Below are 14,438 nucleotides of genomic sequence, written 5' to 3' on the forward strand. Positions count from 1 at the left end.
GAACCCTAGGCAGGCCAGATGGTCACAGTTTTTTACCAGGTTCAATTTTGTTGTTACTTTTCGTTCGGGGGTTAAAAACATCCAGGCAGATGCATTGTCTCGGTGATTCAGAGGATCCTGCTCCGATTTTGGCTGATGGGGTTGTGGTTTCCACCCTGTATCCCAAATTGGAGATGGAGGTGTTGGGAGCCCAGGAGGGGGCTCCTGGTTCTTGTCCCCCAGGGAGGTTGTTTGTTCCCGAAGAACTGCGATACAAGGTCTTCAAGGAACATTACGATACTGTCCTTGCCAGACATCCTGGTGGTAAGTCCACCTGTGACCTTGTGTCCCGGAGGTTCTGGTGGCCCGGGTTAAGTAGGAGCATTGAGGATTACGTGGCAGCTTGTGAAACCTGTGCACGATCTAAGGTTGCTCATACTCGACCAGCTGGTTCACTCCTTCCTAGAGTTGAGCAAACACCTGGATGTTCGGGTTCGAGAAGTTCGGCCGAACTTCCCGAAAATGTTCGGGTTCGGGATCTGAACCCGACCCGAACTTCGTCCCGAACCCGAACCCCATTGAAGTCAATGGGGACCCGAACTTTTCGGCACTAAATAGGCTGTAAAACAGCCCAGGAAAGGGCTAGAGGGCTGCAAAAGGCAGCAAAATGTAGTTAAATTCCCTGCAAACAAATGTGGATAGGGAAATGAATAAAAATAAAAATTAAATAAATAAAAATTAACCAATATCAATTGGAGAGAGGTCCCATAGCAGAGATTCAGGCTTCATGTCATAGCAGAGAATCAGGCTTCACGTCACCCAACACTGGAACAGTCCATTGTCAGATATTTAGGCCCTAGCACCCAGGCAGAGGAGAGAGGTCCCATAACAGAGATTCAGGCTTCATGTCAGCAGAGAATCAGTCTTCATGTCATAGCAGAGAATCATGCTTCACGTCACCCAACACTGGAACAGTCCATTGTCAGATATTTAGGCCCTGGCAACCAGGCAGAGGAGAGAGGTCCCATAAAAGAGATTCAGGCTTCTTGTCAGCAAAGAATCAGTCTTTATGTCATAGCAGAGAATCATGCTTCACGTCACCCAACACTGGAACAGTCCATTGTCAGATATTTAGGCCCTAGCACCCAGGCAGAGGAGAGAGGTCCCATAACAGAGATTCAGGCTTCATGTCAGCAGAGAATCAGTCTTCATGTCATAGCAGAGGATCATGCTTCACGTCACCCAACACTGGAACTGTCCATTGTCAGATATTTAGGTCCTGGCACCCAGGCAGAGGAGAGAGGTCCCATAACAGAGATTCAGGCTTCATGTCAGCAGAGAATCAGTCTTCATGTCATAGCAGAGAATCATGCTTCATGTCACCCAAAACTGGAACAGTCCATTGTCAGATATTTTGGCCCGGCACCCAGACAGAGGAGAGGTTCATTCAACTTTGGGTTGCCCCGCAATATAATGGTAAAATGAAAATAAAAATAGGATTGAATGAGGAAGTGCCCTGGAGTACAATAATATATGGTTAAGGGGAGGTAGTTAATGTCTAATCTGCACAAGGAATGGACAGGTCCTGTGGGATCCATGCCTGGTTCATTTTTATGAACGTCAGCTTGTCCACATTGGCTGTAGACAGATAGCTGCGTTTGTCTGTAATGACGCCCCCTGCCGTGCTGAATACACGTTCAGACAAAACGCTGGCCGCCGGGCAGGCCAGCACCTCCAAGGCATAAAAGGCTAGCTCTGGCCACGTGGACAATTTAGAGACCCAGAAGTTGAATGGGGCCGAACCATCAGTCAGTACGTGGAGGGGTGTGCACACGTACTGTTCCACCATGTTAGTGAAATGTTGCCACCTGCTAACACGTTCCGTATCAGGTGGTGGTGCAGTTAGCTGTGGTGTGTTGACAAAACTTTTCCACATCTCTGCCATGCTAACCCTGCCCTCAGAGGAGCTGGCCGTGACACAGCTGCTTTGGCGACCTCTTGCTCCTCCTCTGCCTTCGCCTTGGGCTTCCACTTGTTCCCCTGTCACATTTGGGAATGCTCTCAGTAGCGCGTCTACCAACGTGTGCTTGTACTCGCGCATCTTCCTATCACGCTCCAGTGCAGGAAGTAAGGTGGGCACATTGTCTTTGTACCGGGGATTCAGCAGGGTGGCAACCCAGTAGTCCGCACACGTTAGAATGTGGGCAACTCTGCTGTCGTTGCGCAGGCACTGCAGCATGTAGTTGCTCATGTGTGCCAGGCTGCCCAGAGGTAAGGACAAGCTGTCCTCTGTGGGAGGCGTATCGTCATCGTCCTGCGTTTCCCCCCAGCCACGCACCAGTGATGGGCCCGAGCTGCGTTGGGTGCCACCCCTCTGTGAACATGCTTCATCCTCATCCTCCTCCACCTCCTCCTCATCTTCGTCCTCCTCGTCCTCCAGTAGTGGGCCCTGGCTGGCCACATTTGTACCTGGCCTATGCTGTTGCAAAAAACATCCCTCTGAGTCACTTCGAAGAGACTGGCCTGAAAGTGCCAAAAATGACCCCTCTTCCTCCTCCTCCTGGGCCACCTCCTCTAACATCATCGCCCTAAGTGTTTTCTCAAGGAGACATAGAAGTGGTATTGTAACGCTGATAACGGCGTCATCGCCACTGGCCATGTGGGTGGAGTACTCGAAACAGCGCAACAGAGCACACAGGTCTCGCATGGAGGCCCAGTCATTGGTGGTGAAGTGGTGCTGTTCCGCAGCGCGACTGACCCGTGCGTGCTGCAGCTGAAACTCCACTATGGTCTGCTGCTGCTCGCACAGTCTGTCCAGCATGTGCAAGGTGGAGTTCCACTTGGTGGGCACGTCGCATATGAGGCGGTGAGCGGGAAGGCCGAAGTTACGCTGTAGCTTAGACAAGAGAGCAGCGGCAGGATGTGAACGCCGGAAGCGCGATCAGACGGCACGCACTTTATGCAGCAGCTCTGACATGTCAGGGTAGTTGTGAATGAACTTCTGCACCACCAAATTCAGCACATGCGCCATGCAAGGGATGTGCGTCAAACCGGCTAGTACCAGAGCTGCAACGAGATTTCGCCCATTATCGCACACCACCAGGCCGTGCGATAATGGATAGATTTAAAGTAGGCCTGATACAGCAGAAACAACTGATTTAGGGAATTGCTAAGTTGGGAATTGTATTTCAACCCAGAACAAAAACTGTGCTTTGACGGACAATAAATAACTTGACCAGCTACAGAAATAACCACAGATTTAGCTGAATATAAATTTGAGGCCTATTATTTAGGCGCTGGGTGACAGGTATACGTTTACAGACATAATTAGACTTGGAAATGCACAGTAGCGTGTGTGTGAAGTTATTGAGAATGACCCTATCTGCACCTTCAATCCAATATACCCTTTTATGAATAGATTTAAAGTAGGCCTGATACAGCAGAAACAACTGATTTAGGGAATTGCTAAGTTGGGAATTGTTTTTCAACCCAGAACAAAAACTGTGCTTTGGCAGACACTAAATGAATTGACCAGCCTCAGCAATAAACACAGATTTAGCTGAATATAAATTTGAGGCCTATTATTTAGGCGCTGGGTGACAGGTATACGTTTACGGACAGAATTAGACTTGGAAATGCACGGTAGCGTGTGTGTGAAGTTATTGAGAATGACCCTATCTGCACCTTCAATCTAATATACCCTTTTATGGATAGATTTAAAGTAGGCCTGATACAGCATAAACAACTGATTTAGGGAATTGCTAAGTTGGGAATTGTATTTCAACTCACTATTGATGGTAAATGGACTTGGTGGCAGCTTGCCCCTGATGTAGGATATAGCAAAAAAATAACCACACTATTGATGGTAAATGGACTTGGTGGCAGCTTGCCCCTGATGTAGGATATAGCAAAAAAATAACCACACTATTGATGGTTAAATGGACTTGGTGGCAGCTTGTGCTGGCGGACCACAAGACACAAAATGGCCGCCGATCACCCCAGAAAAAAGTGACTGAAAAACGCTCTGGGCAGCCTAAAAACAGTGAGCAATTGAATAGCAGCAGTTCAATGATCCACAGCTGTAGATCGATCACTGAATTTAGTGTTTTTTCGGAGTTAATCACTGCCTAATCTCGCCCTAACAGTCGCAGCTGCAACCTCTCCCTACACTGATCAGAGCAGAGTGACGTCCGGCGCTACTTGACTCCAGCTTAAATAGAGGCTGGGTCACATGCTGCACTGGCCAATCACAGCCATGCCAATAGTAGGCATGGCTGTGACGACCTCTTGGGGCAAGTAGTATGATGCTTGTTGATTGGCTGCTTTGCAGCCTTTCAAAAAGCGCTAAGAAAGCGACGAACACCGAACCCGAACCCGGACTTTTACGAAAATGTTCGGGTTCGGGTCCGTGTCACGGACACCCCAAAATTCTGTACGAACCCGAACTATACAGTTCGGGTTCGCTCATCCCTACTCCTTCCTTTATCTATTCCGTCTCGTCCTTGGACGCACTTGTCCATGGATTTTATTACGGATCTGCCGAGTTCCTTCGGGAAGACAGTGATTTTGGTGGTAGTTGACCGTTTTAGGCTACTTTCACACTAGCGTTCGATCGGATCCGTTCTGAACGGATCCGATCATATTAATGCAGACGGAGGCTCCGTTCAGAACGGATCCGTCTGCATTAAAATGGCAAAAAAAAGCTAAGTGTGAAAATAGCCTCGGACGGATCCGTCCAGACTTTCAATGTAAAGTCAATGGGGACGGATCCGCTTGAAGATTGAGCCATATTGTGACATCTTCAAACGGATCTGTCCCCATTGACTTACATTGTAAGTCTGGACGGATCCGCACGCCTCCGCACGGCCAGGCGGACACCCGAACGCTGCAAGCAGCGTTCAGCTGTCCGCCTGTCCGTGCGGAGGCGAGCGGAGCGGAGGCTGAACGCCGCCAGACTGATGCAGTCTGAGCGGATCCGCTCCATTCAGACTGCATCAGGGCTGGACGGAGGCGTTCGGGTCCGCTCGTGAGCCCCTTCAAACGGAGCTCACGAGCGGACAGCCGAACGCTAGTGTGAAAGCAGCCTTAGCAAGATGGCTCATTTTATATAGTTAACTAGTCTGCCTAATGCCAAGACTCTTGCGCAAATTTTTGTTGATATCGTGAAATTGCATGGTATTCCTTCGGATGTGGTTTCTGATAGGGGCACGCAGTTTGTCTCCAGGTTCTGGAGGACTTTCTGCTCTCTGCTTGGCATTCAACTTTCGTTCTCTTCGACTTTCCATCTGCAGTCGAATGGACAGACGGAGCGTACTAATCAGAACCTGGAGACCTACTTGAGGTGCTTTGTGGCGGAGAATCAGGAGAACTGGTCTTTATTCTTGCCCCTAGAAGAGTTTGCTTTGAATAACCGTAGGCAGGAGTCCACGGGTAAGTCGCCATTTTTTGGCGCATATGGTTTTCATCCTCAGTTTGGTATCTTTTCTGGGACTAGTTCCTCTGGGATGCCAGAGGAAGAAAGATTTTCCTCTACCTTGTCTTCTATCTGGTGGAGGATACAAGTGAATTTGGAGATGATGGGTGAGAGGTATAAGCGAATGGCTGACAGGAGACGTGTGACTGGTCCAGACCTGTGTGTGGGTGATCTGGTGTGGTTGTCCACTATAAATATTAAATTGAGAGTGCCATCTTGGAAACTGGGTCCAAGATTTATCGGCCCATACAAAATATCTGCGCTGATCAATCCAGTAGCGTTTCGGCTGGATTTTCCGGAGACTTGGAGGATCCATGATGTATTCCATAGATCTTTATTGAAAAAATATGTAAGACCAGTGGAACCATCGCCATTGCCCCCTCCTCCTGTTCTGGTCGATGGAAATTTAGAGTTCGAGATCTCCAGAATTCTTGACTCTCGAGTTCTTCGGGGTTCCCTTCAGTACCTGGTACACTGGAGGGGATACGGCCCTGAGGAGAGGATGTGGGTTCCGGCACTGGATGTCAGTGCCAGCTGACTCGTTAGGGCTTGTCACAGAGCCCACCCGGATAAGGTTGGTCCGGGGTGCCCGGAGGTCACCCGTAGAAGGGGGGGTACTGTCATGCCTGGCTCGGACGTTCTGCGGAGGTCTGTCAGATTGGCAACACGTGTCTAATCATTTGTTTTGTTTTGGAATCGTGCTGGATCCGCCTTACTTCAGGTGCTCTGGGTGGGGTCATTGCCTTAAATTGCTTTCACTCCCAGAGGGCCATGCAGGTTATAGAATTCAATATGGCCTTGGATTCAAGGAAGGAAGGATTTTCTGTTCCAGCTCAGATAAGTTTGGTTTCTATTTTTGTTATTTGCGGTCTAGGCTGTTTGTGCGTCTTCCGCCCCTTCTCCCCTTTCACCATCTCAGGGATTCTAGGGTATTTGCAGTCCAGGCACGAGGACACATTATTCCTACCTTCAAGGTCTGAATGTGGGCTTAGCAGCGTAGGGAGAGAAGTCAGGGATTTGCTAGGAGGTGACCTTTCCCCAGCATCTCGCCTAGATACTTGTTTATTTGGTTGTCTGTGTATCTGAGATCCAGTCCACCGTGACAGGCACAATGACTGTTGATATCTCCAACAGCCTTGGCGGCCATCATTTCTGCTCAACATAAATTGATTTTCATCAGTGAACAGCACTGAGGCCCACTGGTACTCCCTGGCCTATGTAAGACGATGACGTCTTGTGGTATGGACAGGTACCATAGTGGGTAATCTAGCACGCAGACCATGCTGATGTAAATAGTTTTGAGTGTCTGATGTGACACTTGGGTACCTCTCCCCTTCCTTAAATGTGCCTGGAGTTGTGTGGCATTCATCATCCGGTTCCGCAGAGCATTGTTCACAATGAGGCAGTCATCAGTGTGGGATGTGGCCAAAGGACGCCCACTTCTATGCCTTTCTGTGACTCTTCTAGTCTTTCTGTATCTGTGTTGCAACCTGCTAATGGCACTATAATCTTAGTGGCCACTTCCGTCCGAGAACATCCTGCTTGAAGCCTCACAATGGTGAGGTACTATTGATCAATTGTTAGGTGTTGTCTTGGTCTCATGATGTAAAAATGTGAATAGCATGATGAGGAGGACTGTTTAAATACCAATTCTTATTGAACCAGGAAATTTATTGGGCGATTTATGGATGCTATGAATTTTGCCGTTAAGCTCCTTGTTAGAGATCAGTAAGTTGTTTAAAAAGTACTGAAACATTGAAAAGTTGGACATTTTCATTTAAATGTTTAGAGAAGGTCACATTACGTTCACCTGTGAATGTTAGAGTGCATTTTAGGTTCATCCTGAAATTTCACCCATAAGCCAACAAGTGGAGTGTGTGTGTGTGTGTGTGTGTGTGTGTGTATATATATATATATATATATATATACACACAGTGGATATAAAAAGTCTACACACCCCTGTTAAAATGTCAGGTTTCTGTGATGTAAAAAAATGAGACAAAGATAAATCATTTCAGAACTTTTTGTCACCTTTAATGTGACCTATAAACTGTACCACTCAATTGAAAAACAAACTGAAATATTTTAGGTGGAGGGAATAAAAAATAAAAAATTAATTAATGTGGTTGCATAAGTGTGCACACCTCTTATAACTGGGGATGTAGCTGTATTCAGAATTAAGCAATCACATTCAAAATAATGTTAAATTGAAGTCAGCATACACCTGCCATCATTTAAAGTGCCTCTGATTAACCCCAAATAAAGTTCAGCTACTCTAGTTGGTCTTTCCTGAAATTTTCTTAGTCACATCCCACAGCAAAAGCCATGGTCCACAGAGAGATTCCAAAACATCAGAGGGATCTCATTGTTAAAAGGTATCAGTCAGGAAAAGGGTACAAAGGAATTTCCAAGGAATTAGATATAACATGGAACACAGTGAAGACAGTCATCATCAAGTGGAGAAAATATGGCACTACAGTGACATTACCAAGAACTGGACGTCCCTCCAAAATTTATGAAAAGACAAGAAGAAAACTGGTCTGGGAGGCTACCAAGAGGCCTACAGCAACATTAAAGGATCTGTGTATATATATATATATATATATATATATATATATATATATATATATATATATATATATATATATATATGTATGTATATATATATAGTGGGATACGAAAGTTTGGGCAACCTTGTTAATCGTCATGATTTTCCTGTATAAATCGTTGGTTGTTACGATAAAAAATGTCAGTTAAATATATCATACAGGAGACACACACAGTGATATTTGAGAAGTGAAAGGAAGTTTATTGGATTTACAGAAAGTGTGCTATAATTGTTTAAACAAAATTAGGCAGGTGCATAAATTTGGGCACTGTTGTCATTTTATTGATTCCAAAACCTTTAGAACTAATTATTGGAACTCAAATTGGCTTGGTAAGCTCAGTGACCCCTGACCTACATACACAGGTGAATCCAATTATGAGAAAGAGTATTTAAGGGGGTCAATTGTAAGTTTCCCTCCTCTTTTAATTTTCTGTGAAGAGTAGCAACATGGGGGTCTCAAAACAACTCTCAAATGACCTAAAGACAAAGATTGTCTTTAGGATACAGAAAGCTGTCTCAGAGATTTCAGCTGTCTGTTTGCACAGTTAGGAACATATTGAGGAGATGGAAGACCACAGGCTCAGTTCAAGTTAAGGCTCGAAGTGGCAGACCAAGAAAAATCTCGGATAGACAGAAGCGACGAATGGTGAGAACAGTCAGAGTCAACCCACAGACCAGCACCAAAGACCTACAACATCATCTTGCTGCAGATGGAGTCACTGTGCATCGTTCAACCATTCGGCGCACTTTACACAAGCAGATGCTGTATGCGAGAGGGATGCAGAGGAAGCCTTTTCTCCGCCCACAGCACAAAAAGTGCCGCTTGAGGTGGGCTAAAGCACATTTGGACAAACCAGCTTCATTTTGGAACAAGGTGCTGTGGACTGATGACTAAAATTGAGTTATTTGGCCATAACAAGGGGCGTTATGCATGGAGGAAAAAGAACACAGCATTCCAAGAAAAACACCTGCTACCTACAGTAAAATATGGTGGTGGTCCCATCATGCTGTGGGGCTGTGTGGCCAGTGCAGGGACTGGGAATCTTGTCAAAGTTGAGGGACGCATGGATTCCACTCAGTATCAGCAGATTCTGGAGACCAATGTCCAGGAATCAGTGACAAAGCTGAAGCTGCGCCGGGGCTGGATCTTTCAACAAGACAACGACCCTAAACACTGCTCAAAATCCACTAAGGCATTTATGCAGAGGAACAAGTACAACGTTCTGGAATAGCCATCTCAGTCCCCAGACCTGAATATCATTGAAAATCTGTGGTGTGACTTAAAGAGAGCTGTCCATGCTCGGAAGCCATCAAACCTGAATGAACTAAAGATGTTTTGTAAAGAGGAATGGTCCAAAATACCTTTAACCAGAATCCAGACTCTAATTGGAACCTACAGGAAGCGTTTAGAGGTTGTAATTTCTGCAAAAGAGGATCTACTAAATATTGATTTCATTTCTTTTTTGTGGTGCCCAAATTTATGCACCTGCCTAATTTTGTTTAAACAATTATAGCACACTTTCTGTAAATCCAATAAACTTCATTTCACTTCTCAAATATCACTGTGTTTGTCTCTTATATGATATATTTAACAGACATTTTTTATCGTAACAACCAACGATTTATACAGGAAAATCATGACGATTAACAGGGTTTCCCAAACTTTCGCATCCCACTGTATATGTATATATATATATATATATATATATATATACAGATATAAAATAGATAGATAGATAGATACATTTTGCTTCCATACCGCAAACAAAATACTTACCCCATTCTTTAAGTACACAGCTGCGGTATAGATTACTCCAAGAATAGAAAAACCTACAAGAACCATAAGAAATCTTATGGCCTCTCTATGCAGTTTCACATTCATCGGTTTGTTATACAGAATCGCTCTTACTAGATCTCCCTTTGCAGTGTTGAATCCTAAATAAAACAAAATCTATTAGAAAAATACACAACTATATATCATTGCCAAAATAGTTATTCCTATATAATTATGTTTTGGAAGTTTAAAGATGAAGAAAGATAAATAAACAAAGTCCACTGAGGCCTCTTTCACACATGCGTTGTCCGGATCTGGCGTGTACTCCACTTGCCGGAATTAGACGCCGGATCCGGAAAAATGCAAGTGTACTGAAAGCATTTGAAGACGGATCCGTCTTCAAAATGCTTTCAGTGTTACTATGGCAGCCAGGACGCTATTAAAGTCCTGGTTGCCATAGTAGGAGTGGGGAGCGGGGGAGCGGTATACTTACCATCCGTGCGGCTCCCAGGGCGCTCCAGAATGACGTCAGAGCGCCCCATGCGCATGGATGACGTGCCATGCGATCACGTGATCCATGCGCTTGGGGCGCCCTGATGTCACTCTGGAGCGCCCCGGGAGCCGCACGGACGGTAAGTATACTGGTCCCCCGCTCCCCGCTACATTTTACCATGGCTGCCAGGACTTTAGCGTCCCGGCAGCCATGGTAACTATTCCGAAAAAGCTAAATGTCGGATCCAGCAATGCGCCGAAACGACATTTAGCTTAAGGCCGGATCCGGATCAATGCCTTTCAATGGGCATTATTCCGGATCCGGTCTTGCGGCAAGTCTTCAGGATTTTTGGCCGGACCAAAAAGTGCAGCATGCTGCGGTATTTTCTCCGGCCAAAAAACGTTCCGTTCCGGAACTGAAGACATCCTGATGCATCCTGAACGGATTTCACTCCATTCAGAATGCATTAGGATAAAACTGAGCAGGATTCTTCCGGCATAGAGCCATGACGACGGAACTCTATGGCGGAAGAAAAGAACGCAGGTGTGAAAGAGCCCTTAATCTACTAAAACAGGGCAAATTACTATGCTGTTTAACCCAAACAAATAAATAGTATCAAAATGCTTCCCATAATGTCTCTAGAGAATCTCTGTCATAAAGAACCAATTAATTAAAGGGTTTGTTTAACCCCACTCCCCCAACAAAAATGAATAGCCACCTAGAAAAAAATGACATATTCACACATTCTGAAAGCCACTCAGTTTCAGCTCCAGCCATACACTGACATCAGAGGTGGAGTTTCCCTAAGTGTTAGCAGCTGGCACGTCACCGCAAAGAACAGTAAATGGTTGCAGCAGTACACTTGATCATGGATGGGACATTACGTCAGCAGGAATTGTGGCCTCATTAGTGGAACGAGAGAGGCTTTCAGGAGATGAATGTATTTTATTTTTATTTTAGACAGATTTCCAGTGGTCTGGTGAAGTCAGAGATTAGAGTAAACTTTGACTGTCCCTCGAACTTAGTAGGGTATTATGTTGTGTGGGAGAGCAGAAGGATGAGCAGGTAGTATTTCTAAACAATACTTATTTACTTTACTATATTCTGCAGCGCTTTAGCATCCAACTGTCCCCGTTATCCAGAAGTTCCATAAAGTCTTGAATTTAGTGTGGTTCTTGCACTTCCAGCTGGCCAACTTTCAATTCTACATTTGTGTCTACCTTGTTAAATCAGATCGGAATGCTCTGGGGTCGGGGGTGTTTTGTGACAGCTTGCCAAAAGGGCTTAGTAAGTGGGCAATCCCACAAGATATGGCTGAGGGAGCCAGTGTCATTGCCATTATGGCAGCAACTGTCATCAGAGATTAAATGGGCTTTTCAGTTTGCATCAACAATCTTTAAAATAATTATTTATGATGGTAGCTGTAATTCTCCTATATGCTTCTTTTAGAGGGCATTTTTTAGTACTGCAATTTACTCATTTTGGGTTAAAAAAAAATTTCAGTTGATCTTTATTTGAAAAAATTTCTGCCATTCTGTCACACAGGATTAACTGTTTAGCTGTGTAAATTGTACTTTTACTTTTAATGTGTGTCGGTCGGTCACCTAATAAACCTCATCTCTAAATTACTAAAAGGTCATAAACACTTTTTTTAGCTCACATTTAAGCTACGTTCTTTTCACTAAGGTGATCATTTAGCCATAATGAATGTTTATGAGGTCACAGATCATAGATATGGAGCCATCAGCTGAGCTGGTTGATGGAACACAGTAAAAGTACAGAACATCCTACTAGAGAATCTTAAGGCTGTAGAGAGAAAGGTGCTATTTTTTTTTAAATAAAGAGCAATTGGGAAAATTGTTTATAGCTCATAATGAGTACAATACATCAATAAAAATGTCCCCCCCAAAGGTGTACATAGCTATTAACTTTATTGCTCCATTTTTCCATTAGGAACTGGTCACATGACCATGTTTATGCAGCTCTTTCTTAATTCTTGCGATGTTATGCCCATGGGCGTATAAAAGCAGAGACAAGGGTAGTGATAGGGAAGTGACTATCTAACCAGTTGGGTAGGAGGAGCAATAAACTAGGTGGGCATTTTTGGGGGTGGTGCTGGAGCTGTGGCAGGAAAGGAGAGGTGCAACATAGGTTTCGTTGGATACAGTTACAAGAAGTGCTACATGCAGGATGTAAACAGAGTGATATCTTTACTTGTGTGAAAACAGGCTCTAAGTAGTAAATTAGCCTCACAGTTAGAAGGTGCCTAATATGACATGCTATATTTCGATGTTAGGAAGATATTTATTCCATCTATTTAAATATTAAAGATAGGAGTCTGGCAGTCCCATACCTCCTTGTGATTTTTTTGTGGGAGAGTAGTCTAATGGTGAGCCTTTTTTATCCAATAGAAATTGTCTAAACAATTGTTTTATACAGTATGGATAAAGAACATTGATGGAGGGAGATGGCAATGGTGTATAATAATGTTGCAGTGTAAATAATTTTAGGGAGAATATCAAATAATAAGAAGTATTTTCTTCCCAACCGGTAAAGAAAAATAATTTTTAGGTCATATATGTGCAGTTGAGATTTGACATAATCCTTTAAACAACTTTTAAACTATATCATACATATGTTAAAACCAGTATACCCACCAGTTTGTAGGACAACAGCTTTTACAAGATCTTGATTGTTTCTTTTAGCCTGGATGACCTCAGTCCCACAATAAAGAACATGTTTTTTGTAGTCCTCACCACTGTGTGCCATCCATGGAATAGAGTTGTTAATGTTTGGAAGTGGTGTTTTTGTCACAGGAATACTTTCACCTCAAAATAAAAAAATAGATATTTTCAGTAAAAAATAATCTGCCCACCATCTATATGTCTTTTATGTGCCTAACTGTATTTCTTCCCCTATTAAATGCTGGTCCTGTCATATGAATGGAGGCACCATTCTCTCCTTAATAATATCATGCTGGTCAGAACCGGTCTACCCCTACAAGAAACTTGAGCTCCTCCAGGAAAGGAAGGAGATAAGTGATAAGTGCTTACTGTATTTACTTGTTGTGTGTGTGTGTGTGTGTGTGTGTGTGTATATATTATATATATATATTTATACAGTGTGTGTATATATATATATATATATATATATATATATATATATACACTGTATATTACCCGTGTTTGTAGGTATTGCCTGTGTGGTGTGTATATGAGACAGCATACAGCATGTATGTGCCTATGTGTATTATGACATTATGTATGCACCTTCAATACTAACAGAATCCTGAAAACCTGACCAGCAGGTGGACCCTGAGTACAGATGTAGTAGAGCTAAAAGCAATGGTTACCATTACTTTTTCAATGGTTTTCAATGGATTTTGTAAATAGATAACATTGTGACATGTGTTATCACAGTTCTTTTCAGGTCTGCTACATCTGTATGTGCCAGTGTATATATGAGATTATATGTTTGTGCCTATCAGAGGTTTATGGATCCCCTCCACTGTTTTCCTGAGATGGGACAGGAGGGGGTAATGCCCAATTCTGCCTCTATGACCAATATCCACCTATCTGCAGGAGAGGTGTGTGTAAATATATAGATGGGTAATGGGTACAATCGCCTTTAGAAAGTCATCACTTTTTTCACTTTTTGCTATGTTGCAACTAGAGATGAGCGAAGTATTGGAAAATGCAATTTGGCTGCTTTGCCGAATTTTCCCCAAAAATTAGCTTCTTGACTAATTCATTCATAATGAAGCCTATTTCTTTGTAAGTAGTGGGTGCAATGACAGGGAGCGGCGATAGTTCATAGCTGATCGCGGCATCTGACAGTAATAACACAGTGTAAGATAAAAAAATAAATTAAGTCATACTTACCTCATCCATTTGATCACGACAAGCCGGCTGCCGATATTCTAATTGAACCGACTGGTGTGGTGACGTAATACATCACTGCACATGGGATTTTGTGCGAGATCTTCAAACAAGATGGCGGCAGGTGGCTTGTCGCGATCAAATGGATGAGGTCAGTATGATTTATTTTTTATTTTTTTACCACCATTAAAGGAAAATTGATTTGCTACCACAAAGGAAGAGGAAATTCAGCT

General features: G+C 43.8%; 1 protein-coding gene across 1 annotated transcript in view; it reads right to left on the bottom strand.

The window, feature by feature from the left end:
• LOC122934993 (probable cation-transporting ATPase 13A5) overlaps positions 1 to 14,438 on the bottom strand; it is a 249,603-nt gene that overhangs the window by 148,269 nt on the left and 86,896 nt on the right. The window contains exons 10-11 of the mRNA XM_044290686.1: positions 12,985 to 13,155; positions 9,838 to 9,995 (exon numbers count right to left, since the gene is read on the bottom strand). Of these exons, the coding sequence (XP_044146621.1) occupies positions 9,838 to 9,995; positions 12,985 to 13,155 (329 nt within the window). The remainder of the gene's footprint in view (positions 1 to 9,837; positions 9,996 to 12,984; positions 13,156 to 14,438) is intronic.

The sequence above is a fragment of the Bufo gargarizans genome, chromosome 4 (assembly GCF_014858855.1).
Source record: "Bufo gargarizans isolate SCDJY-AF-19 chromosome 4, ASM1485885v1, whole genome shotgun sequence".
NCBI classification, from domain to species: Eukaryota; Metazoa; Chordata; class Amphibia; order Anura; family Bufonidae; genus Bufo; species Bufo gargarizans.